At 39.9% G+C, this 24,331-nt stretch overlaps 1 protein-coding gene across 3 annotated transcripts in view; it reads right to left on the bottom strand.

Moving 5' to 3' along the window:
* Nucleotides 1-201: 201 nt before the first annotated feature.
* Nucleotides 202-24,331, bottom strand: part of KIAA1328 (KIAA1328 ortholog) — a 164,391-nt gene continuing 140,261 nt past the window's right edge. For all 3 annotated transcript variants that reach the window (XM_063453826.1, XM_063453827.1, XM_063453829.1), the window contains exon 11: nt 202-4,760. In XM_063453826.1, coding sequence (XP_063309896.1) covers nt 4,535-4,760 — 226 coding nt within the window. In that variant the 3' untranslated portion in view covers nt 202-4,534. The remainder of the gene's footprint in view (nt 4,761-24,331) is intronic.

Raw genomic sequence — 24,331 nt, 5'->3', positions numbered from 1 at the left:
TTATTATTTTGGCATTATTTAGAATATTATGAAGTGGGTGCTGTGCATGGAATTTGCTTGTCAGTAAGGCTTCGAAAATGGGTGCCATTTTTTCCCAACTTCGCTGTAATCACAGATGGTCCAGGATGGAAGACTTCTACGGGGTTAATAAGTATCTAATGTATTTTACTGTTAAAATAGAAAAGTCAAAACACAACAATGTTTCACAAGATAAATTTAATTAGGCAAAACCCTGAAAGGCGGCAATCACTTTGAACCTTTCATTTTCACAATATTGAGAAGTATAAGTAAATGTCATCCGTTTCATTCATGCTGTATAGAACGTTCCCACTCCTGGACCAGTTAGGAATAGATTTTGAGGTTCCTTAGAGACAAAGGATTTTGTGCCTCAAAGAGTTTGAGAGGTAAGATGGAATTTGAGTGGTTGTGACAGCTTGCTATTTAATACAACATTTGCTAGACAAAAACAGATCTACCCAAGCATTCATCCAGCTACAAAGACATTTACTGTAATTACGCATCACATACGTTAAAACCTCTGGCATACTCCAGGTGTGGCCGATGTTTGTACAATCTTCTGCCTAACCACTTGCGGGTTCTTTTAATTCCAATGTGGCCAGAACTGCATCTTATGTGAAATGACAAGAATTTGGTGTGGAACTTAAATAAAAAAACGTTTTTGGATTAAAATGACAGACTAATTATTTACATTTAGAATACTTTTTCCACGTATTAATAAAAGGTTTCACAACGACATGATTAGGAGTGAAAGATAAATGGATATGTGAGATCACCACACAAAGTTTTGTTCCTCACTCTTAATTGAAATATAATACAATACATACTAAAATAAGCTTCATTAGAAGCCAGTTCCAGCCAATGCAGACCTTATAACATGGTATGGAACACATCTGTGTCCCAGTGCAGGCAATAAAGGGGCACTTTAGAGAGTTAAGTGGCCCACTGCCTCTTTTTAATACTATACACAATGTATTCAAAAATTTGGAAAAAAGGTAATCTTTAAAGTTCATAGATCCCTCCCAGACCAGGATAAAAAAAATAAAAAAATCTTGCACCTTGCTTTTTTTCCCCTCATGCATTGCAGAGATGCGATTAGTAGTTCACTCCCCACCCCTCACACAGGGCAAGTGGAACTCTCTTAAAGGGATACTAGTCAGGAAACCAACTTTTACTTAATGGAGCAGTTTTGGTGTATAGTTCCTACTTCTGAAGCTTCACTGCTCAGTTCTCTAAGTTAAATCACGTGTTTCTGTTCATGTAGTCCTAGCCACACCTCCCCTGTCTGTGACTCACACAGACTGCATGAAAACCAAATGGTTTACATTTTCAATCAGATGTAACTTATTAAAAAACTTAATCTCAAACTCTGTAAATTGAACTTTAATGACAGACAGGAGTCTCCTGCAGGGTCTAGAAAGTTAGTAGCTGAGCATGAGATAGGAAATCCCATGTTAAACAGAATTTGCAGTAAGGGAAGTGGAAACTTTAGATGATGCTTAACAAAAAGTGTTTAGGCAGGATGTGCAAGTCACATGCAGGGAGGTGTGACTAGGGCTGTGTAACTCCTAAATGTCAGAGAATTGAGCAGCAAGACTGCAGTGGCATGATCTATACACCAAAACTGCTTCTTTAAGCTAAAGTTGTTTTGGTAACTATAGTGTTCCTTTAAATAAGTAGTAGTATTATAGCAACTATCTACCTATTCATGGACTGATTTAAATATTATGTGAACGTGGATACGTGCTGCGACCTGCAGAGATGACAAGCATGCATGCCTGGGAGGAATTAAGAACTTGTGCAGCATGTGCCAGACCAATGTGCTAATGCAAAACGCACAAGTTTAACAGACTGCGGATGGGAAGGGATTCAAGGATTACGTCAAGCACCATGGCCACTTCAGTGATTTGCACATGTGATGATTAACCCGTGGCAGCGTCACTAAGGTGTCATCAGCCAGTCCGGAACTAGAGTTCACAGGCTGATAAATGTCTACTATGTTCATATTTCTATGAACAGAATTGCAAACATTGGCTGAGAGCAGTCATCTGACACTCTGATCCAATGAATGGTCTGCAGGATCTGCATTCAGCTCTGCAGAAGCAGGATGCATGTCACAACCAGCCTTAAAAGATAGAAGACAAGACTCATGGCAGGACCAGGAAAGAGGTCAAGTTGTTGCAAAACTGTTCTCCGCATCACAGGGACATGGGGTCAGGGTACTCCTGGCATCATAAACACTACAGCGCGGAGTGTAGTGGTTTTGATGCTTGGAGTAACCCTTTAAAATGTTCCTTTTACAGTCAGTGACCCAAGGGGTAAATTAATGCAGGGACACTGGAAACCGAGTTTCCTCTGACATATAATATCATAACCAGTGCATTCATTGTGGATTGTTATGGTGATTACCATGATTGTTTAATAACTATATGGTCCTAATTAAAGACCTGTAAGTTGGCACTTTTTTACAGTATGGCATAGATAATTCAAAACAATGAGAGTTTGATTAAAAAAAAAAATTCTTAATCTATAGTCCTTAAGCACATTCCCGAGCATGTTTCTGAGATTCTTTGATTAGATGCTTATTTTGGTGCTGAAATCCGGATATGAGAGGAGAGTTCCAACAATGCTCAATATGCCATCTGCAGGTGGGTGACAATCAATAATTAAAATAATTTAAAAAATCACAGCTCTGGATTTACAAAACGTTGACACAAATAAAATTTGCTTTGTTAGTTAATGTAAAGATTTATACGTGACAAACCAATTCAGAGAGAAGGTGAGGAGCAATTTGAATGCAGTTATACTGGAATAAAATATATTTACAATGCGGGGCAGCAGATTGTCACCTCTAAGTTTATGACAAAACCCACAAGCAATGTTTATCTGCACAGTGCTGTGGGAATCCAGAGTCACTAAACTTATAGCAGTTACCAGCGAAACAGAAGAGACAACCGTCAACCAAAAACTATTCTTTAATATAAGAACCCTTTCATCAGACTTCGGAAGGAAATCTACTTCATAAAAATAAAAAATAGAAAAACTCATCCCAACCTTTAGTATATGACAGGATCATGCACATGCACCTTGGGTCAGACAGTGTTTGAAAAAGACTATAGAGGCTGTCCGTTTTAAAACACTGTCCGACACAAGGTGCCACGTGGCTGAAGGATCCTCTCATATACTAAAAGATCGGTACAGTCTTTCATCTTTCCCCTTCCCCCCATATATTCATTAAATGAAAACAAAATACAAAAAACTATTGATATTTAAAACTCGATGAAAGGATTATTGTATTAAAAATGGTTTTGAGAGCATACTACAATTTGTTTTAATGTAAAAATTGGACATTAGTAAATTCTACATAATGCCAGCTGGTATGAGACAGGTTCTGTCTCTAGACTTATACATAATTTATATACAAAGGAATTAGAGCAATGCATTATAGTGGATCTTATAGCGGTATTGTAGACCACGTCTCATATTTTATGACGTGCATGGTCTTTACATAATGCTATATGGTATCAATGCCAGGCTCTACAGGCAATCACGTTCTAACTGGACTGTTTAGCCAACATAAAATGTGTGGTCGCAACTTTTACAGGCCAGGAGTAGGAGAGTCCTCTCACTACATTGAATATCACAAATGATGAATGTTGCACACAATAACACTTCAAAAACCAAGATGGTATCTAGATGGGACATCACCCATATGGCCGTGTGTAAAAATGCAAAGATATATTCTTAAAGCCAAGTCTTCATTATATATCCTCCACTTCAACGGCCAATCTAATCTAGCATTCAGAGATTGTTTTTAACCATACAGATCATTTAATTTTTAAGATAAATCCACACTTGTGGTAATTTACATCCACAGAACATAGCAAGAGTTGTAGAACTGCAAGTCTCGGTGTGCCCCCCTGTTATTATGTCCTTATGATCTATTCCATACAATATATGGAATAATGAAACACTTGGTGAGAACTTGCTCCCGGGTGTGTGATTTCTCATTCCTGCATCGTCAGCATGCTTAATGATCTATGGGATTTGGGAGGCGCTAAGGCACCACTGGAAGCTTGGCTTGTAACTTGATTTCCACATGCAGAACAGAAGCCGCAAGGCTGAGCAGAGAGTCACACTGCTTCCAATCCAATAAGTTAAATGCGTTAGTGAAATCGTAGTGTAAACAAACTCACTGCAAGGTTAAAAAAACAAAACAAAAAAACACACAAAAAAAAACTAATCAAAACCTCTAAAGAAATTTGCAATAATAAAAAACAAAAAAAGCAGGTTGAAAAATGAAGTCTCTTGCAAGCAAGAATGAGAACGCACAGCAGTCCAGGAAAGAGAACATATTAGTCTGCGTATATAAAGTGTTCAATAGTTATCCTGTGGTGCACAGTGTTCCTTGGCTCCTTACGTAACAATCGCCATATTACAAACTGTCCATTACCAAGTCACACATTAGGGATCAATACTCTGTGCTGGAGAGTGGGTTAGACGATGAACAATGCAATCAGCAAATGAAGAATATGTCTTCCAGCATGCGGTTTTCATCTGGATTATCAGGGTGCTCATGTCCCTGCGTAATGGGCATGGCATTCCGCCTGCTAGGTTGGAAATGGCTTCTAGGTATTGGGCTGAAAACAGTGAAGTCACAGGGCTCCCGGTAAAGGGGTGGCTGTCTTTGCGTTGATAATGGACTTACAGCTTCCAACATGTCGATCAGTGAGGTCTCGTACCTGAAAGAAATGCACAAACACATTAGGGGTTAATTTAGGGAACACAACAACATGCTTTTGTTCCCTAGATGTGCATAAAATTAGAAACATGAAATCTTACATTACCAATGTACACTAAGGCAGCACATGGTTCTGGTTTCCAAACAACCATAAAATAATGCTACCCATTGATTGCATACTTCATTTTCCATAACATTTGTTCTAACATTGTTCAAGATCTGAAGATCTGGCAAACCTCAAAATTAACCCTTTACAGTCTGCTACTCTGTACCTTGGTCTTGACATAATTTATTTTGTACTGAAACCAGTCTTTAAGTGGTCTACAATACTTACTTTACCATCTGTGGAAGAGTTAACTTGCATATTAAAGCCTTTCATATTATCTGCATTATCCTCCTACAGCAACAGACTTTGAACGGCTGTACTTTGGAAATGTTACCCACACTGTGTTCGTGAATGCACAATGTTCTTGTTCTAAATCACATTTCAGTTGCATAAAATTATTAGCAAGTTACCTAAAATTTCTATGAACAGCCACAACACCTTTCACCCCCCCTAAGTTTAAAGTTTCCCTCTTTTCTAATTTGAAATGTAGGAAGGTACGGGAAGGTGCACAAAATCTTTTAGAGCAGTAAGCAGTCCTTTCAGTTCTGTAAATATTGTTACACTTCGATTTCGTATTGTGAAATTTGATAAAATGAATGTACGTATTATTTGGGACAACACTGTATAGGTCCTTCGCAAAAAGGGTTTAAAAAAAAAAAAAAAGAAAAAAAGAAAAACTGATTTATAACAGAGAGTAACAGTGCTTTTAATAGATGGTTTATTTGTTCCATTAACAGTGTGCCACACAGTCACCCTATGCAATGTACGGTCACGCGGCTCTAATAAGATGGCATAAACAACTCAACAGAAGTTCACAAATTCTCCTTTAATTTGAAAGCTCACAGCACAACCTGCATGAAAGGACTGAGAATTGCCTGCTTCTGCACCCGTCTTGGGAGTCATTTCCTTTCTCTCCTTTTTAAATGGCTGATAATGTGTCCTTTACAATGCACACAGCTCTGCTCCGTGGCATTTTAACAAAGCACACAGCTATCTAACCTCAGATGCAGGTTAAGCAATCTGACAGGTGGCTGCATTTTATGACTGAGCAGCCAATTAGCGGCTGGTGCTGCAGCCCAGATCAGAAGGGAGAAGTAAACAAGCCAGTGTGGTTGGCAGATACAGAGTAGCTCAGTGTCAGGGGTGAGTCCGCACACGGCCAGCGTTCGACAATTTATTCTCCTCTGCAGCACAGAAAGCTGCCACTTGGTCACTGGTGACCTAGGTCAGATGTTATGCGTATAATTTCTGTTATATGATCACAATAAGCCTAATTGTTTACCAGTGACTCCAAAAAGAAGTAGTTTGCCAAGTCGCCAGCTAGACATTGGCGCTTTTGATGCAACTCTTGCTGACACTAAGAAGATAACCCATGCATAATGTTAGTTTCATTTTGAGCCCCTGCCAAAGGAAGGGGAGCATTGTTGTCCGCAGTGGGACGCAAGGATAAAAATCTCACTTAGACTGCCCACATATGAAGGAGAGTCATTAGCACAGTGACTCCTGGATAATATAGAAGGCAGGATGGGTCATATAGGGGGAGGGAGGCTGAAGGAGGGGAGCTGCTAAAGGGTAAATAGTCAGCCAAGAGAATATAGTAAAAAACGGTTTTGAAAAGGAGATGATTATTACTAAATGAGAATCTGAAATGAATGATAGAGGCACGATATGAGGGTACATGAAGTGCAGAGACTAGAGGATGTGAAAGAGAAGTCAAGGTGGGTGAGGAAAAAAAAAAACAGATGGAGGGGTTGGAAAAATGAAAATAAAAGTGAGGTATAAAAAGACACATGAGAAAACATGTGCAGCAGGAGAAAGAGAATAAGCAAAATAAATGAGTAATTCAGGTGATTTAGGGATGTGAAGGGCTTAGCAAAAAAAAGACGGTGTAATGAAAACGGGGGGGGGGAGGGGGCGGGGTTATTAGACAAAACAAACAAACAGTGGTTTTTTTTGGAATAAGTTGGGGGTAGAGGAGCATGAAGAATGGTGCAGTGGATAACTATATATAAAATACATCTACCCCCTCCCCACCCCACACACACCTTTTTAACTCTACATTTTGTATGTATGTTTACTTTTGATCCCAACCGTCTCCTCAAAAAAGTAAACAAAAATTGAAGCACCTGACATTGGATTCATGAGATTTTTTTTTAATACAAATATAAAACATCTCTTAAAAATCTGTGCAATTGCTCCCTCATCTCCCCCCAAACAATTTTCATTTACTACAACAATACAGCAGTATCGATATCATGGGGGAGAGATACCGTGTGGTTTGTTAAACTCCAGCCGGGTCAAAGCCAGGTCTCGTTAGACCCAGAAGACGCCCACAGCAGATCTGCAGAGTGATTGCTGAGAGCAGGACAAGAGTCAATCCCTGTGAACTACTGCCAGATATTTTGGATAACAGCTTCAGTACAGGTACGTCAATTACTGAATCAGTCATTGTGATTGATCTCTTTTCAGTGCACGAAATATATAGAATTTAGCCAGTTAGTCGAGCATTACTGTTCTCCAACTACTGACACAGCGATTGTCAAATACAGTATAATCCATGTTGGGAGAGCATTTATACACCAGGGTTATCATACTGACACTAATAGGCTCTGTTCCACCTGACAAAACATTAACCGTGCAATGCAGCCTGTTATGCTAAGAAAATACAGCAAATTGTTCCTCAGCTGTTTTACATCGAAAAAAATCAAGATGCAAGCTCATCTTTTACTACAGTAACATGTAGGTTACAAATGTGTCACAGAAAAGTGAAGCAAAATTCTAATATAGGAGCAATTACCATGGAAACCATTAGAATTTGGATGTCAATTGACTACAGTAAAGATCTGCAGAGAGATGTTTTCTTGAATGCCATGATATGGCAAACAATGGCCTATTGCAAACCAAGGAGTCATCCCACCTCTTACCACATACATTTCCTGGCACGGATAAGGTTAACATATTAACTTTTTTCTTACTTAAGATGATTCTCAACTGGATAATTGTAAATAATTGAATAAGAAAAAGGAGTATTCAGGAGTCCACTGAAAGTCAACGCAACAGGTCAACTAAACTAAGTAGCTTGTATAGAAGTGTCCAATGTTACATGAGGAAGGAGCCCTTGGATTTAGCAGATGGTGCCAGGAAACCCTGAGCAGATTACACCATTTTGAGTCCAATGTTCTAGCCCTTGAGAGCTTCATGTTATGGCTAATCTTGACTGGATTTTTCCCATAAAGATCCAGAAAGGTTTGATGTATTATCTATAACAGCTTCTGAGTTTAGAGGAAATTGGCATGATTCCGCTAGCAGATCGGAGAGAGTCATAGGGCACAATTTCTCTGTTCCGAGCATACAGTGTACCGCAGAGTCCAGTGATACACTTATGGCAAACTTCTTGGTTCTGCCGAATATGGCAGGATTCAACAGCAATGGATCCTGCAGAGTTATACCATTCTAAGATAAGCTTCTGGATTTCACTGAAAAGAGTTCAAGGCAAGGGTAGGCAACATCCAGCCCTCCAGATATTGTAGACTACATCTCCCCTGATGCTTTGCCAGTATTACAGCTGTAAGAGCATTATGAGAGATGTAGTCCTCAACATCTGGAGTGCCGAAGGCTGCCTATCTACCTGCCTGAACTACATTTGGAGGGGTTCCCTTACAGATGGCATTCCAGAATATAATAATATGAATGACAATAAGGGCAGTTCAGCTACACTTAAAGGACTCTGCTTGGCATCAAAATATCAGAGTAGCGTTCATATCAGCTTCTAACATAATCAATCTAGCCTATTCTCGTAAAATAAGGAATTAAGTTATTTAGTATTAGAAGTATTTAGCACACCAACAAAATTCAAAAAAGTGCAACAATCAAGGAAATAATCTTTCAGTTTTCACTGTGACTGAACCACTTTCACAACTTGGTCTCACAGCTGCTCTTCATAAAGAACATCCAATATATTTTCTTAACTTTATAAACCAGCCATTGAGGGCTGTAAAAATAATGTGACAGTAGAAGTGAAACAGAGAGTTAAAGCTTTTGCCAAAGTAATTATGATCTATGATATAACTAGCTAATTAAAAGCTCTTTGCTCTGCCTAGCTGCCACCTCTTACTAATTGTGACTTGAATCATAAATTACAAAAAAGCCATAAAAAAAAAAAAATCTTCAAACGGGGGAGAACAAAGAATTAAAACACATCCATGAATGTTTGGAGCCGATAAAGATTAAAGCTGAAGGGGAAACAATAAATCGGATACACTTCACTTTGTACACAGATGTTGTAGTATTAAAGTGAAAGCACTTACGTATGTAACACCTTCATAGAACACTTAATACAAATAATAAAAAGTGTTCCTAATCATGGGTGAAAGGGTTGATTTGATCTGCAATTACAAAAGTCTTTGTATGTTCTGTACATGCAATGTAGTAAAAGCCAGCACATGTACTCTTTGTCCTTGAGCGGTTTCTGGACTACATTCTCTATGATCCTCTGCTACAAAAGCAGGGAATTACAGTTATGCAGTGCACGATGTATAAATGCTAAAGATGGACAGTCAACTTGGTTACATTGTTGGTAACTTTGTAGACTCATTGTTGTTAAAACTTATGTATTATCAATGTGTATTGTTGATATGTATGGTATCAAAATATGATATGGTATGAAGTATCAAAATATCCCACAGACACTGGTGAAGGGAGTTAATTTCTGTTCAGCTGAATTCATAAGACATACACCAGCATAAGCTTTGTACATTGCAAGGATGTCCACATAATTTTGTACATGATAATTCTTGTTCCACCTCTTCTAAGAAAACACTACCCCTACAGCCTCGTATTCTAAGAACACTCTACCTAGTAATGTCCTTTAGATAAGTTTTGGATTGATGATTTGTTACATGCTTGCACCAAGCGATCCATGCTATTAGTTAATAATTGTCAATATTTGGTTGGTAATTAATGAAACTCCCCTAGACCTTTGTTCTGCTTAATAAACATCACACATTTTCTAAAACGGACTCTTTGAATGTCGATCAAGAATGTCCCCAAGTATTCAAAGGGCATGGCTCGTTCAGGATAGATTGCAAGACCAAGCCAGGTGATTCTGGTGATCACCCATGATAGGAGTAATGTTCCAACAACTGGAGAGCGATATTCTTGCCAAGTAGCATTCTGAGCATATACTCCAAGAACAGGGCCTGGTACCTGGGGATGTTACTGCCCACGGGCATTCTGAAGGCTTAGTCAAATACCTGTCTGCTGTACAGTACATTTGTGAGGTTAATGATGTCTGGCATATATACGCTAAGACTATCTTAATCTACAGGTGATACTCAAAAAATTAGAATATAGTGCAAAAGTTCATTTATTTCAATAATGCAACGTAAAAGGGGAAACTAATATAGGAGATAGACGCATTACATGCAAAGCAAGATAGTTCAAGCCGTGATTTGTCATAAGTGCGATGATCATGACTTACAGCTCATGAAAACCCCAAATCCACAATCTCAGTAAATTAGAACATTACATGCAATCAATAAAACAAGGAGTGTACATAGAACAATATCGGACCTCTGAAAAGCATAAGCATGCATATGGACTCAGTACTTGGTTTGGGCCCCTATTGCAGCAATTACTGCCTCAATGCGGCGTGGCATGGAAGCTATCAGCTTGTGGCACTGCTGAGGTGTTATGGAAGACAAGGATGCTTCAATAGCAACCTTCAGCTCTTCTGCATTGTTCGGTCTCATGTCTCATCTTTCTCTTGGCAATGCCCTATAGATTCTCTAAGGGGTTCAGGTCAGGCGAGTTTGCTGGTCAATCAAGCACAGTAATCCCATGGTCATTGAACCAGGCTTTGGTGCTTTTGGCAGTGTGGGCAGGTGCCAAGTCCTGCTGGAAAACAAAGTCAGCATCCCCATAAAGCTTGTCTGCGGAAGGAAGCATGAAGTGCTCCAAAATCTCCTGGTAGACGGCTGCGTTGACCCCGGACTTAATGACGCACAGTGGACCAACACCAGCAGATGACATGGCTCCCCAAATCAACACAGACTGTGGAAACTTCACACTGGACTTCAAGCATCTTCCAGTGTGTGCCTCTCAATTCTTCCTCCAGACTCTGGGTCCTTGGTTTCCAAATGAGATGCAAAAGTTGCTCTCATCAGAAAAGAGGATTTTGGACTACTGAGCAACAGATCAGGTCTGTTTTTCTTTAGCCCAGGTAAGACGCTTCTGACGTTGTTTGTTGTTCAGGAGCGGCTTGACAAGAGGAATATGACATCTGAAGCACATGTCCAGAATCCATCTGTGTGTGGTGGCTCTTGATGCACTGACTCCAGCCTCAGTCCACTCCTTGTGAAAGTCCCCAACACATTTGAATGGCTGCAGTCATCCCTGTTGCTTGTGCACCTTTTTCTTCCACATAACTTTCTATTAATGTGCTTTGATACAGCACGTTGGGAACATCCAACTTCCTTCGCAATTACCTTTTTAAGGCTTTCCTTCCTTATGGATAGTGTCAATGATGGTTTTCTGCACAACTGTCAGGTCAGCTGTCTTCCCCATAATTATGATTCCTACGGAACCAGACTGAGAGACCATTTAAAGGCTCAGAAACCCTTTGCAGGTGTTATGGCTTGCTTAGCTGATTAGAGTGGGACACTGTGAGCCTAGAATATTGCACCTTTTCACAATTTTTTAATTTATTGAGATTGTGGATTTGGGGTTTTCATGAGCTGTAAGCCATAATCATCGCACTTATGACAAATTACGGCTTAAACTATCTTGCTTTGCATGTAATGCGTCTACCTCATATATTAGTTTCCACTTTTACGTTGCATTACTGAACTAAATGAACTTTTGCACGATATCCTAATTTTTCGAGTATCACCTGTAGATCGGTCATGTTACGGAATACATTCATGATTCTAGAAGGCAGTGTATACGAGACTTGTTTAATTTATTTGGGTAAAGTTACAACTCTCTATAGTCCAAAGTCTAGTTACTGCTCTGAGTTTCATGGTAAAATTGATGACCTCCATGTTTTATTTAGTTTTAAGGGTAAAAAATATGCTTCTTTTTGAATGTGTGCTGTGAAATATGCCGCTATTCACTCCAGTACCCTCCAGAGGGGCACGTGTGGTGTACACAGTGGTATTTTAAGTGTTAGCTGACCTCTTTTACCAAAATCTTGGAGCACATATTGAAGTACATTGATTAATTGCTCCACCTAATGATGCACATTAGATCCACTTAGAGGTACTGTTTATCTGTGAGAAGCATGGATTTCCAGCCTGGGGCTGAACCATTCTAATTGCTGCTAAGCAGCACAAATGGAGAACTGTAAATGGAAAACTGTAGATTAAAGCAACCAACCACTGGGAACAGATAATGTCAGTTGATTATTTTATTCAAACAAAACCTGTCGCCTCAAGCATTTTGGTTAGTATGTTGATTGTAGCAGTACTGCAGGCAAATGAGAGACACGGAGAAGAAATATAGGATTCAAAGTGGTTACATCATCCACATCTACATATGAATAGAGAAACCTAATACAATCTATACGTTATTTTATTCTTAAACTGATTTTTCAGCTTATCTGCTGAGCACTTTGTGAGGGCTCCAAGTTTGACAGATATAGGACTTCCATAAACCCTTTCACACAAACAAATTGTTTCAACAACAAATAATTACTTCTGCACATAGCACATTATTGTAAAATCATTTTAAAAAAAATGGGTGGGGGTGAGGGAGACGGACTGACTTTTCTAGCTTTAAATTTTATATTTTTTTGCAAATCTAGTCAACCATTCATTAGTATGCACACAAAAATAAATGCATATAAAACATGGGATAAAACAGCATTTTGTGTATGTATTGCTGTTCAGAGGCAGATAAAAAAAAAACTTCTACATAATTTTATTCATTATTTACAGAACTCCAACATTTTAGTATTCGTTTTTTTTTTTTTTTTTAAATAGTTTGGACAGGGTTCAGACAGGTTGTGAAATAGTGTCAAAGCAAAATTACCATTGTGACACATAGTGAGATAAAAATAAATAAAAATAGTCAAACACTGTGCATATGGGTATTTCTAAGGAAACCGATGACGTGCAGCAATTTAGCTTTATAAAAATGCCAACAGAATTTAAAAAGTATGCCGGTATGTGGACATATAATGGGCATACATAGTGGTAAGTTGCACTTATGTCCTATACAAATGTTTCCAAGCCTAAGTAACTTATAAATATTCAATTTCTGTAATGAGACCTCTTCTTCATCCACTCACCTCCCTGATTTTCAGTGAATGAATATGGTTTCTAAGTCAAACATACTTGTATAGGAAGAGAGAAGAGGGGTAGTTATCTCAAGTTCCTTTGTAGCTATTTATTAAAATATATATTATATATGATCCTTTGTTCAACATTTTTTTTCTCTCTAAACTTCAATTGTTGACATAAAAATATGGCATGTGAGGCTTTATGGGAAATTATTGCCATGCAAAGTAAAAATGTGTGCACACAATAAACGGATATGGTTCAGATCACAGATCACATAGGACACACTGACAAGCTTTCAGTCAGTGAGCAAAAAGATCACTGGAAAGGAATGAAAGCTACAAGAAATAATACTGAAAAGATTTAGCACTTTGTGATATAAAATATAAGTTCTGTGGGAAAAGGTAAGATTCATGGTACACCTTCTAGAGTGTACCATTTCTTGAGGTGCGTTGAGTCTTACCCCATTGATTAACCAGCCCAGTTCAGTAAGGAGCTGGCTTACTAGATGCCGATAACAGGGCTACGGTTTATAAGATACAGTAAGAGGTTAACTTTCAGTAGGGGGAATAGATCTGATGTGGCTTAAAGATTTAATAGGGAGATTATTCAATCCAGTCTCAGTTCTGCTCTTAAGCCCTCTGTACTACACACTTATCACTGAGGTATTAGCAATTATAAATAACTCACAAAGAGGGAATATTCCAAATGTAGCAATACAATACAGCTGCGGAGAGACGGCTCCTATTTACCAGATAGAAAGTCTCAAATTGCGGCTAGACATGGTTAGAGAGTGAGTGGAGTATGGCATGAAACGTGAACAAAAAGCACACGGATTTGAGAAGATGATGTGAAATCTTCATAATTTCACTCTTTAACTCACAGGTCAGGATTGTTCAGTCTTGGACCTCTAGCTAAGTGGACTCCATTTCCAAGGATTCGAGAAAAAGTAGTCCAACAGCATCCTAAGGCACGGAAGCTGGACTTTGGTGCGCCAGTATAAGATGCATGCTTATAAGAATTTTTATAAGAAACCATAAGAGTTACTCTCGTGATCGAGTGCAACAAACAACCAAATGCATGAAAATTAAATAATCACGCTGCACACAACAGCGCTGTAAATTTAAATTATTTTGCAGTAAGCATTAAATAGACTAGTTATTTTGCAGAAGTGCCCTAAATAAAAGTAAGATAAGTGATATTAATGTCCTATGGTCAGTATTATTGAACCTCGAAAGCAATAAAGTTTATGAGTCGATAAATATTACATTTGCAGCGTAGTTAAGATTCTGCTTCTGTCCTGGATGCTTATTACACTTTGTAACCACCAACTCCGCAATACATTATTCATATTCAGGGTTTCACCACCGTGATGGATTGCCTTGAGAGGCTGTCCTTTAAATAAATCAACAAATAAAAATGCAAATGTTAACATTTTCGGCTACAACCTTCCCCTGTCTTGAATGGGGAATGAAAATTTTCACATTATATCGACAGCAAGCAGAGAGAGCAATTAACGACCTGCTCTCCGAGTAAGTGGGAGATTAATTTACCGATGCCTGCTTTTTATCACCTGCATATGGAACTGTGCTGGACGCTTTCTGGACACTTGCACTTTTCGCAGAGGAGATAATAAAAAAAAAAATAAAAAAAATTAAAAATAAAAGTATAAAGGGAAACAAGTTTAATCTGACAATGATCCTTGAACACGTTTTAAGTGGAAATGTCAATTTCAACAGGCCTCTCCTCATTGCTATAAGTAAACATTATCATATCTACTGCCAGCATTGCTATCATATCCTAAGCAATTATATGCCTGAAATAAGTATATTTGGCAAGCAATGTGCATTTATGCATGTAAATGATCATAAAAAAATAAATAAATATATATATATATATATAAACTGGAGGGAAAAAAATCTATATGAAGCCAATAAAAAATAAAGTTGTTGTTCTTTCAGACTCACAGCGCCTGCACGTTACAAACTTTTTAAAGAAGTTTGTTATCCACTCTTGAATGCAAATATGTAGAAATTGTACTGTTTATGTGCTATAAACAGAGAAAGAGAGAAACCGAGTGGGCGTTTTTTGTGCACAGTATATCCATTATCAACCCTCATGGTAAGTGCATGTACATATAATACAACTAAAATGCTGCACAGACAAACAGTGACTGACGGCTGGCTCACCCCATGGTAAGTGCATGTACATATAATACAACTAAAATGCTGCACAGACAGTGACCGACTGCTGGCTCACCCCATGGTAAGCATATGGATATGCTGTATAGTGTATAATAACAATTTTCATAGCTGTGCTGGATGTGTTGCCCCTGCTAGCAATGGGTTCAGCTGAAATGCTCGAACTCAAATCAATAGTAGGGGTGTCCATACTTTTGACAATATATTGTATTTGCAGACTGACAGGTAATCTAAGAATAAGAATGCATATGTATAATAAAAATAGAGTGCCCTATTAACACAAACAGTAACAGTAAGTAAGGTCTAGCTTACGCCATTGTAAGAATAGCACAACAGCGAAACATTATTGTGTGCCACTTAGTAACTAGTAGTTCAGCAGGGAGGGCGGGAGCAGAAAAACTCTGCTCCGGAGGACTTTCTTCTTGATCTATACAGTTGTTGTGCAGTCAGCACCGGGAGCCTAGAGGACTGACTGGCACGATTTCCAGAAAAAGCCTTCTGAGTAGTAATTTACAGTAAGTCATCATTAAATATAAAAAAGGCTTTGTCCAAAGGAACTTAAAAAAAAAAAAAAAATGTTCATTGCTAAAATAGACACAGAAAAGAAGAATTTGTACTTCAAGAGCAATCTGTGATAGTAGTCTCGAGAGGTAAGGGCAGAGTTAAAACCCAAGTCGTTTAATTATTGAAAAATAACATAACCATATACCAAGATGATGTTTCTTTTAAAATATAAGCTCACTAAACAACTGCAAGCAGCCAGGAGCCATTTCATATCTGGATTAAAGTAGTCGCAGTCACTGTGGGCAAATGAAAGAAAAATATAATATTTTTCTGTAAAACCCATTTAAGTGTCACAGTATACGTGGAGATTTGGCTTGCATGCATCCAATAAATAATCTGTAGGGAATGGGGATGTAACTTCATTCCAAAATGGAGGGCTTTAACATTTTCACAGCCGAAGAAACAGAACTACTAAATAACCATACATGCAGCAAGAAAATAAAATGCCGACGAGTCAATGACAGAAGGTGTACAATACACGTATAATGCCTTTATCCAGGATGGTTTACACAGAGAAGTCATTACACAGCAATCAGGACGCACAGTAAAACATTAAACTCGTGCGGAATCGAGATTAAATGGCACATCAAGCTCACACTCACACTTTTGTAATGCGTCATGCAGATACATTAAAGATACTGGAAAAAAACATTTAATACAAAAAGTTACATCTGAATATTGTTTGCAACAAATCCAGCTATTTCTGAAATGCCTTGCAGAAGAAGGTAAATGTGGTCTCCATGGGTGCACTGTACTTATCCCATAAACCTTTTTCACAGTGGTGTTACTGAAGTACACTTCTCAAAAAAAATAAAGGGAACACTTAAACAACACAATGTAACTCCAAGTCAATCACACTTCTGTGAAATCAAACTTAGGAAGCAACAGTGAGTGACTATCCCATTTGCACAGCAGCATGTGATTGACAACAAGTGGAAATTATAGGCAATTAGCAAGACACCCCCAATAAAGGAGTGGCTCTGCAGGTGGAGACCACAGACCACTTCTCAGTTCCTATGCTTCCTGACTGATGTTTTGGTCACTTTTGAATGCTGGCGGTGCTTTCACTCTAGTGGTAGCGTGAGACTGAGTCTACAACCCACACAAGTGGCTCAGGTAGTGCAGCTCATCCAGGATGGCACATCAATGCGAGCTGTGGCAAGAAGGTTTGCTGTCTGTCAGCGTAGTGTCCAGAGCATGGAGGCGCTAGCAGGAGACAGGCCAGTACATCAGAAGACGTGACAGAGTCTTAAGACGCCGTGGAGAACGTTCTGCTGCCTGCAACATCCTCCAGCATGACCGGTTTGGCAGTGGGTCAGTAATGGTGTGGGGTGGCATTTGTTTGGGGGGCGCACAGCCCTCCATGTGCTCGCCAGAGGTAGCCTGACTGCCATTAGGTACAGAGATGAGATCCTCAGACCCCTTGTGAGACCATATGCTGGTGTGGTTGGCCCTGGGTTCCTCCTAATGCAAGACAATGCTAGACCTCATGTGGCTGGAGTGTGTTAGCAGTTCCTGCAAGACGAAGGCATTGATGCTATGGACTGGCTCGCCCGTTCCCCAGTCCTGAATCCAATTGAGCACATCTGGGACATCATGTCTCACTCCATCCACCAACGTCACATTGCACCACAGACTGTCCAGGAGTTGGCAGATGCTTTAGTCCAGGTCTGGGAGGAGGTCCCTCAGGAGACCATCCGCCACCTCATCAGGAGCATGCACAGGCGTTGTAGGGAGCTCATACAGGCACGTGGAGGCCACACACACTACTTAGCCTCATTTTGACTTGTTTTAAGGACATTACATCAAAGTTGGATCAGCCTGTAGTGTGTTTTTCCACTTTAATTTTGAGTGTGACTCCAAATCCAGACCTCCATGGGTTGAAAAACAAATTTTTACTTACCGTAAATTAATTTTTCCTGAAGATTAGAGGCAGTGCTTTACCAATGGGATTTCTAATCTGGAGGGAAAAAACAGGCAGGCAACTCTCCAAATTTTTTAACACCCTCCCCCTAATTGAATCCTTTCCTTTAAAACCAAACTCACCCTGAACAACCCCAGAAAATACACAAGCCAAGTACCTGCAAATCTCAGTTTATTAGAAAAAAAGGGGGGGAAATATAGAACTGCCTCGAATCTTCAGGAAAAATAAATTTACGGTAAGTAAAAAATTATGTTTTTCCCTTCAGATTAGAGGCAGTGCTTTACCAATGGGATATGACAAAGCAATTCCTAAGGGCGGGATTTATTTCACCACTGCTTGAAGCACCTTACGCCCAAAAGCTGCATCTTCTGAGGCCAGTATGTCTAACCTGTAATGTTTCGAGAATGTATGTAGTGAAGACCAAGTAGCCGCTGAACAAATCTGAGAAGGTGTAGCTGCCGCTCGCAGAGCCCAGGACGTAGATATAGCTCTAGTTAAATGGGCCTTTATGGGGCCTGCAATTTCCGCGCCACTTGTGGAATAAGCCAAAAGAATACAATCCTTCAGCCATCTAGCCAGCGAACTCTTTGAAGCCTTCCTACCCTTCCTTGTGCCATTGACCAAGACAAAAAGACTGTTATCCCTCCTAAAGGATTCAGTAGATTTAAGATATTGCATAAGACATCTCTTCACGTCTAGGCAGTGACATTTTCTTTCCAAGGTATTAGAAGGATTTTGACAAAAACAACTTCTTGGTTGATGTTAGAAAAAGTCAGAACCTTGGGGATAAACGAGGGGTCGAGCTTTAAAACCACCTTGTCTTGATGAAAAACCAAAAACGGAAAATTCGCCCGAAGAGCTTGGATTTCACCCACTCTCTTGGCTGATGTGATTGCCACCAAAAAATACGATTTTTAACGATATAATCTTCAGAGACGCCTCCTCTATCGGTTCAAAGGGTGGCTCACAAAGAGCGGATAAGACTAAATTTAGGGGTGGACAGGTTTCCCTGATGTTGGGAACCAAATGGGCTAGAGCCCTGAAGAACCTTGATATCAGAATGTTTGAGGCTAAACATCTGAAAGAAAAGAAACTGATCGCAGAAACTTGTAATTTTAACGAAGCTGGCTTTAAACCCTTTGCAAATCCCATCTGAAGGAATTTGAGAATCTTCTGGATGGAGGCTGAAACAGGGTTCACTTTAAACCTACAACACCACTGACAAAATTTCTTCCAAATCCTGGAGTAAATTTTAGACGTAGATTCTTTGTTAGTAGCTAATAAAATTTTTATAACCTCAGGATCTAGACCTTTACTCTCTAAAATCTGGAGTTCAGATACCAAGCCGTCAACTGGAATCTCTGATGGGTTGGAAGAGGCACCATGGCGTGTTCTAAAATTTCTTCTGATAGAGGAAGTTTCCAAAAAGTGACCCCTGGTACATTTAGAAGAACCGAAAACCAACTTCGTCTTGGCCACCAGGGAAGGATTATGATAATCCTTACTCTTTCCAACTTGATCTTTTGAAGTACTCTGGGAATAAGAACTACTGGTGGGAAGATATATGCAAGGTTGAACTTCCATGGCACTGACAGAGCATCTATGATATCTGGATTGTCTGCAGGGTTCAGAGATGCAAAACGTCTGGTCTTCCCGTTTGTCCTGGAGGCCATAAGGTCTATTTCTGGACAACCGAAATTCACTGTAATAAGCTTGAAAATTCTGCACGAAAGGGACCAATCTGTTTGCTTCAAGTGATGACGGCTCAGGGCGTCTGCTAATACGTTGAATTTTCCTAAAATGTGAAACGCTGAGATTGATCGAAGGTGAACTTCTGACCATAGCATGATCTTTGAACGTAGACTTTCCAACTTCGTTGATCGTGTACCTCCTTATTTGTTCAAAAACGCCACTATCGTTCGATTGTCTGAACGTATCTGAATATGCTGATCTTTTATCAGGAACTGAAATGCCAAGAGAGCCATCCACACGGCCTTCAATTCCTTGAAATTTGAGGAAGTTCTCGCATCCTTTTCTTGCCAACACCCTTGCTTCTTTATGTCTACCAAATGGGCCCCCCAGCCTAGTGCCGAGGCGTCTGTAATTATTATTCTGAAGGACTTCATTTGGAATGAAAGACCTGCTTGCAGGAATCGAGATGAGGTCCACCAATGAAGACTCCTCAACGTTAGATTGTTGAATATCATGAGCCCGTCCAGGCCGTCTGTCTGTCGATTCCAGACTTGTAGAATGTTTCTCTGAAGAGGCCTCATTCTGGCTTTTGCCCAACCGACTGCAGGGATCGAAGCTGTAAAAAGACCCAGTAAACTCATTGCTTCTCTGATTGAAAAAACACCTTTTTCCCTGAGCTTCTGAATTGATTGTATTATCTTTAGCTTCTTCTCTTCCGGCAGGAAAATCTTCATAGAGATTGAGTCCAAAATTAGACCTAAGAACTGAATCCTTTGAACCGGCACTAATTCCGACTTGCTGAAATTTATTAGCCAGCCATGCGTTTGAAGAGCTTGTAGAGCTGTACAAAGGTCTAATTTTAGTTGTTCTTGTGACCCTGCAATCAAAAGCCAGTCGTCCAAATAAGGGATGACATAAATCCCCAAACCTATTAGGTATGCTGAGATGACTACTAGCAGCTTTGTGAATACCCTGGGTGCAGATGACAGGCCGAATGGCAGGGCCTTGAATTGGTAATGCCTGGTTACCGATTGGATGCAGACCGCAAATCTTAGAAGCATTTTGCTGGATTCTGCTATGGGCACGTGAAGATAGGCGTCTTTTAAATCCAGGGACGCAAACCAATTTCTTGGTTGAATAAGAAGTGTAGCTGATTTTATTGTTTCCATCCGGAACTTCTTTTTTATAATACACCTGTTTACGGCTTTTAGGTCTAATATGGGTCTGAAAGAGCCATCTGGTTTTGGCACCGAAAATAGCCTTGAAGTCTTTCTCTTAGAGGAACCTCTTCCACAATACTTCTTGCATCAACGTTATCTCTGTTTCTGGAGAATGAACCTTGGAACATAAGAACATTTTCGTTGGGGTATTTGACAGTTCCAGAGAGAACCCAGCGATCTGATGTCGTCCTGGTACAGTTGGTTCACCCCGCTCACCAGTCGAGCAGGCTTCATCTAAGAAGACAAAGGATATGCTTCCAAGGGACTAAAACACAGTGTGCAAGCCTCGCCTCGGAGCCAGTACTCCTTTGTGTACAGGACCACAGCTTTCAGTCGCCAGGTAGGTACAAGATCAGCTTACTGAGAGAACCCATCGATCTGATGTCGTCCTTTCCCAGTGATTTAGAAAGTGCATCAACCTTCCTCCCACTGGCCTGGCGTCACAACATTTTATTTCTCTTGTCCGTGAATCTTTCTTTCTTCCTAGAATCGAAAACCCTCTTTTGTTGACCCCTGTAGTTGTTCCTGCGAAAGGAACTTCTAAATGAGGGAGGAGTCCCCGATTTACGGATCCAAAACAGTTTCTTATGGGATTCAGGCAAAGCATTCCTGCCTTCCTTCATTTGTTTTAACAGATCATCCAATTTAGAGCCGAATAGTCTTCCAGCTTCAAAGGGCAAGTCACATAAGGCATTTTTTGATGCTGCGTCAGCTGACCAGTTCCTAAGCCAAAGTGCTCTTCTAGCTACTGTCGTAAGACCCAAATTCTTAGCAGATAGTTTCAGACTTTCTGAAGAAGCATCTACCAAAAAATCTGCCGACATTTTGATATTTTTTAACAGCTTTACTGGATCTTCCTTAGATTCTCCTGCATAAACCTTCTCTAGTTCTTCTAGCCAATGTTTTTGGGCTTTAGCCACGGATGTTCCTGCAATAAGAGCTTTTGCTTTGGCCGCTGAGGAGACAAATATCTTCTTTAAGGATGAGTCCATGCGCTTTTCCATGACATCTCTTAGCCCACTCGAGTCCCCAATAGGTAACGTAGTTTTCTTTCCTATTTGTGCAATAGGAACGTCCACTACAGGGACTGTATCCAACTGGCAGTCCTGGTCCGCTTCTATGGAAAAAAGTGTTTTAAAATGTTTTGAAATAAAAGGTTTGTGGCTTGGGAACTTCCGTTCTCTTAAAACCAACTCCTTAAGCTGTGGGTGTAAAGGGAAAACTTTAGTCTTTTTTCCTGACACCCCATTCTCCAAAATGCTCTGCACTTCCTTTATTAGTTTCCCAATGGCTTCTTCTGGAAATGCAAATTCCTCATCCGATGAATCACTACCGGAATCCTCACCAGAATCAGAAGCACAAGTACCTGAGCTTGTATCTGAATCTTCCCATGATCTCAGTCTTTTCTTTGAATGCTTTAATATCTGTAAATCCTGGGCAACCGAAGCCTGGGCTGTCTGTATAGCTGCCGACTGCATATCCACAAAAGTTTGCTGCATACTCTGCTGTAACCAGCTGAGAAATGTGGACATTTCAGATTTTTTTCGCTTCCTCTGAAGCTTCTTTAGAACATAGCAAGCAAAGCTTCTTTTTATAACCATCTGGCATAGGTTGGCAACATACAGAGCAACTTAAATGCTTGTCATTTCCCCTTTTCTGATGATTTATCCGGAATCTCAGGATTAGACATACTGAGGAAAGAAAAGAAAGGGAAAAAATAAAATTAAAATGTAATTATTATTTTTTCCCTTTAAGATTCAGGCTAGAGCCATTTAAAATAAAAGCTAAAATGTCTTACCTTAAATGGCCTCACAGTGTGTTGGAGGGCAGGTGAGAAACACACTTGCAACAGTTTTGAGAGCTCTTGGAAAACAGAGGTGGCTGCTGGTAAGTTGCTCCTTTAAGTCCTGTCCGCCACTGAACCAAAACGCCAAGCTCAGAATTGGCGGCTGAATCCAGGTTCGCATTGCGCATGTGCATAGCGCTCCGCGAACCCCCGGTGGAACGCAACGTGTGCGTGCGTTCCACCGCCAGGACCTCCCAGCCGACGCACGCCTGCGTCCTTCGTCTGACCGGCTCGTGGCGCGGACGAGACGGCATAAAAACACAGGCAGACCCCGCCGTCCGGCGTTTTAATTTATACTTACCCAAGAAAGGAAGCAGAGCCTTCCCGAGCCTCAGCCCTTCTCACCTGCTTCCTTGGAGAAAAAAACCTGCCTAACCACCCCTGCCGAAGGCAGGCAAAGAACTGGGGTTGTTCAAGGTGAGTTTGGATTTAAAGGAAAGGATTCAATTAGGGGGAGGGTGTTAAAAAATTTGGAGAATTGCCTGCCTGTTTTTTCCCTCCAGATTAGAAATCCCATTGGTAAAGCACTGGCTCTAATCTGAAGGGAAAAATTTGATTTACATTTTTTTATTTTTGTGTGATTTTGTTCTCAGCACATTCAACTATGTAAAGAACAACGTAGTATTTCAGAAGAATATTTAATTCATTCAGATCTAGGATGTTTTATTTTTTTATGTTCCATTTATTTTTTTTGAGCAGTGTATGTAAGAGTGCTTTTGACAAAGTCCTACAGCTAGTAACAGACTTTTTTTTTTTTTTCAGAAAGCTCTACCAAGAATATCCCAGTATCTTAGGTATCTGGCAAAGCCCTTTAATATTGAAACTTTGGACAAACAAAGGAAAGGTAGATGAAATAATGGCATGGAGTAATAAGGTCCAATGATTTGGGCGGAGGAGGACTGATGAGATGATAGAATAATGGGGGAATATAAAGATGAGGTGGACTGGGAGGGACTGGTGTGGCTGTGAAGGATGCCTGCTGACACAATATATTTGTAGTATGGAGAGTCAAAAGAATGTTAATGCAGAAAAATATTAAATTATACATTTTGCTATGGGAGGACATACTATGTGCAGTCATGTGAAAATATAAAATAAAACACTAAAGTTGTCAAGAAACCAAAGTGTATTCAGATGTGTCCTTCTTCAATAATAGGCATCAAGAAGAATGCCTATTTGTGTTAGTAACCAACACAGACAATAAACTGAAGAGTTAAATTAAGAACTTTGATTTAAAAGAGGAGAAACCCCACAGAGGGGATATAAGGGAAATCTTTTGCATGGCCAGTGATCAATGGACTCCACAAGAAGTTCACAGTAAAAAAAAATTACACAAAAATTAAATGATTAATCAAGCCAAGACAGAAAACAAGCATAAATACCAGTAGGCAAAATGTGGCATGGGGGCAGTGGTAGTATCGCACCACATCCAGGATAGACTGGGATGTTTTATAAAAGGAAGCCCCATCCTTACTTTTGCCTTTGTGGGAGAACCTTCTCCTCTAACGAAATGAATGGCTGGAAGAAGTGCCAGTCCAGAGACTAAAAGGTTTCACAAGTACCGTACAAGTACACCACACAACTCTACACCTGCAAGGTAGAAGATGGCCTGTTTGACCAGCCAGCAACCCTCAGAGCACAAAGGCCACCTTCAATACTACCCAACAGAATATTCGGTGACATGGAAGATTCATGGCCAAATTATGGAAATCATGCCAAGAATTTTTGCCTGGATTTGTCAGA

This window comes from Pelobates fuscus, chromosome 5 (assembly GCF_036172605.1).
Source record: "Pelobates fuscus isolate aPelFus1 chromosome 5, aPelFus1.pri, whole genome shotgun sequence".
In the NCBI taxonomy this organism is placed as follows: domain Eukaryota; kingdom Metazoa; phylum Chordata; class Amphibia; order Anura; family Pelobatidae; genus Pelobates; species Pelobates fuscus.
This window is presented reverse-complemented; position numbering and strand designations above follow the sequence as displayed.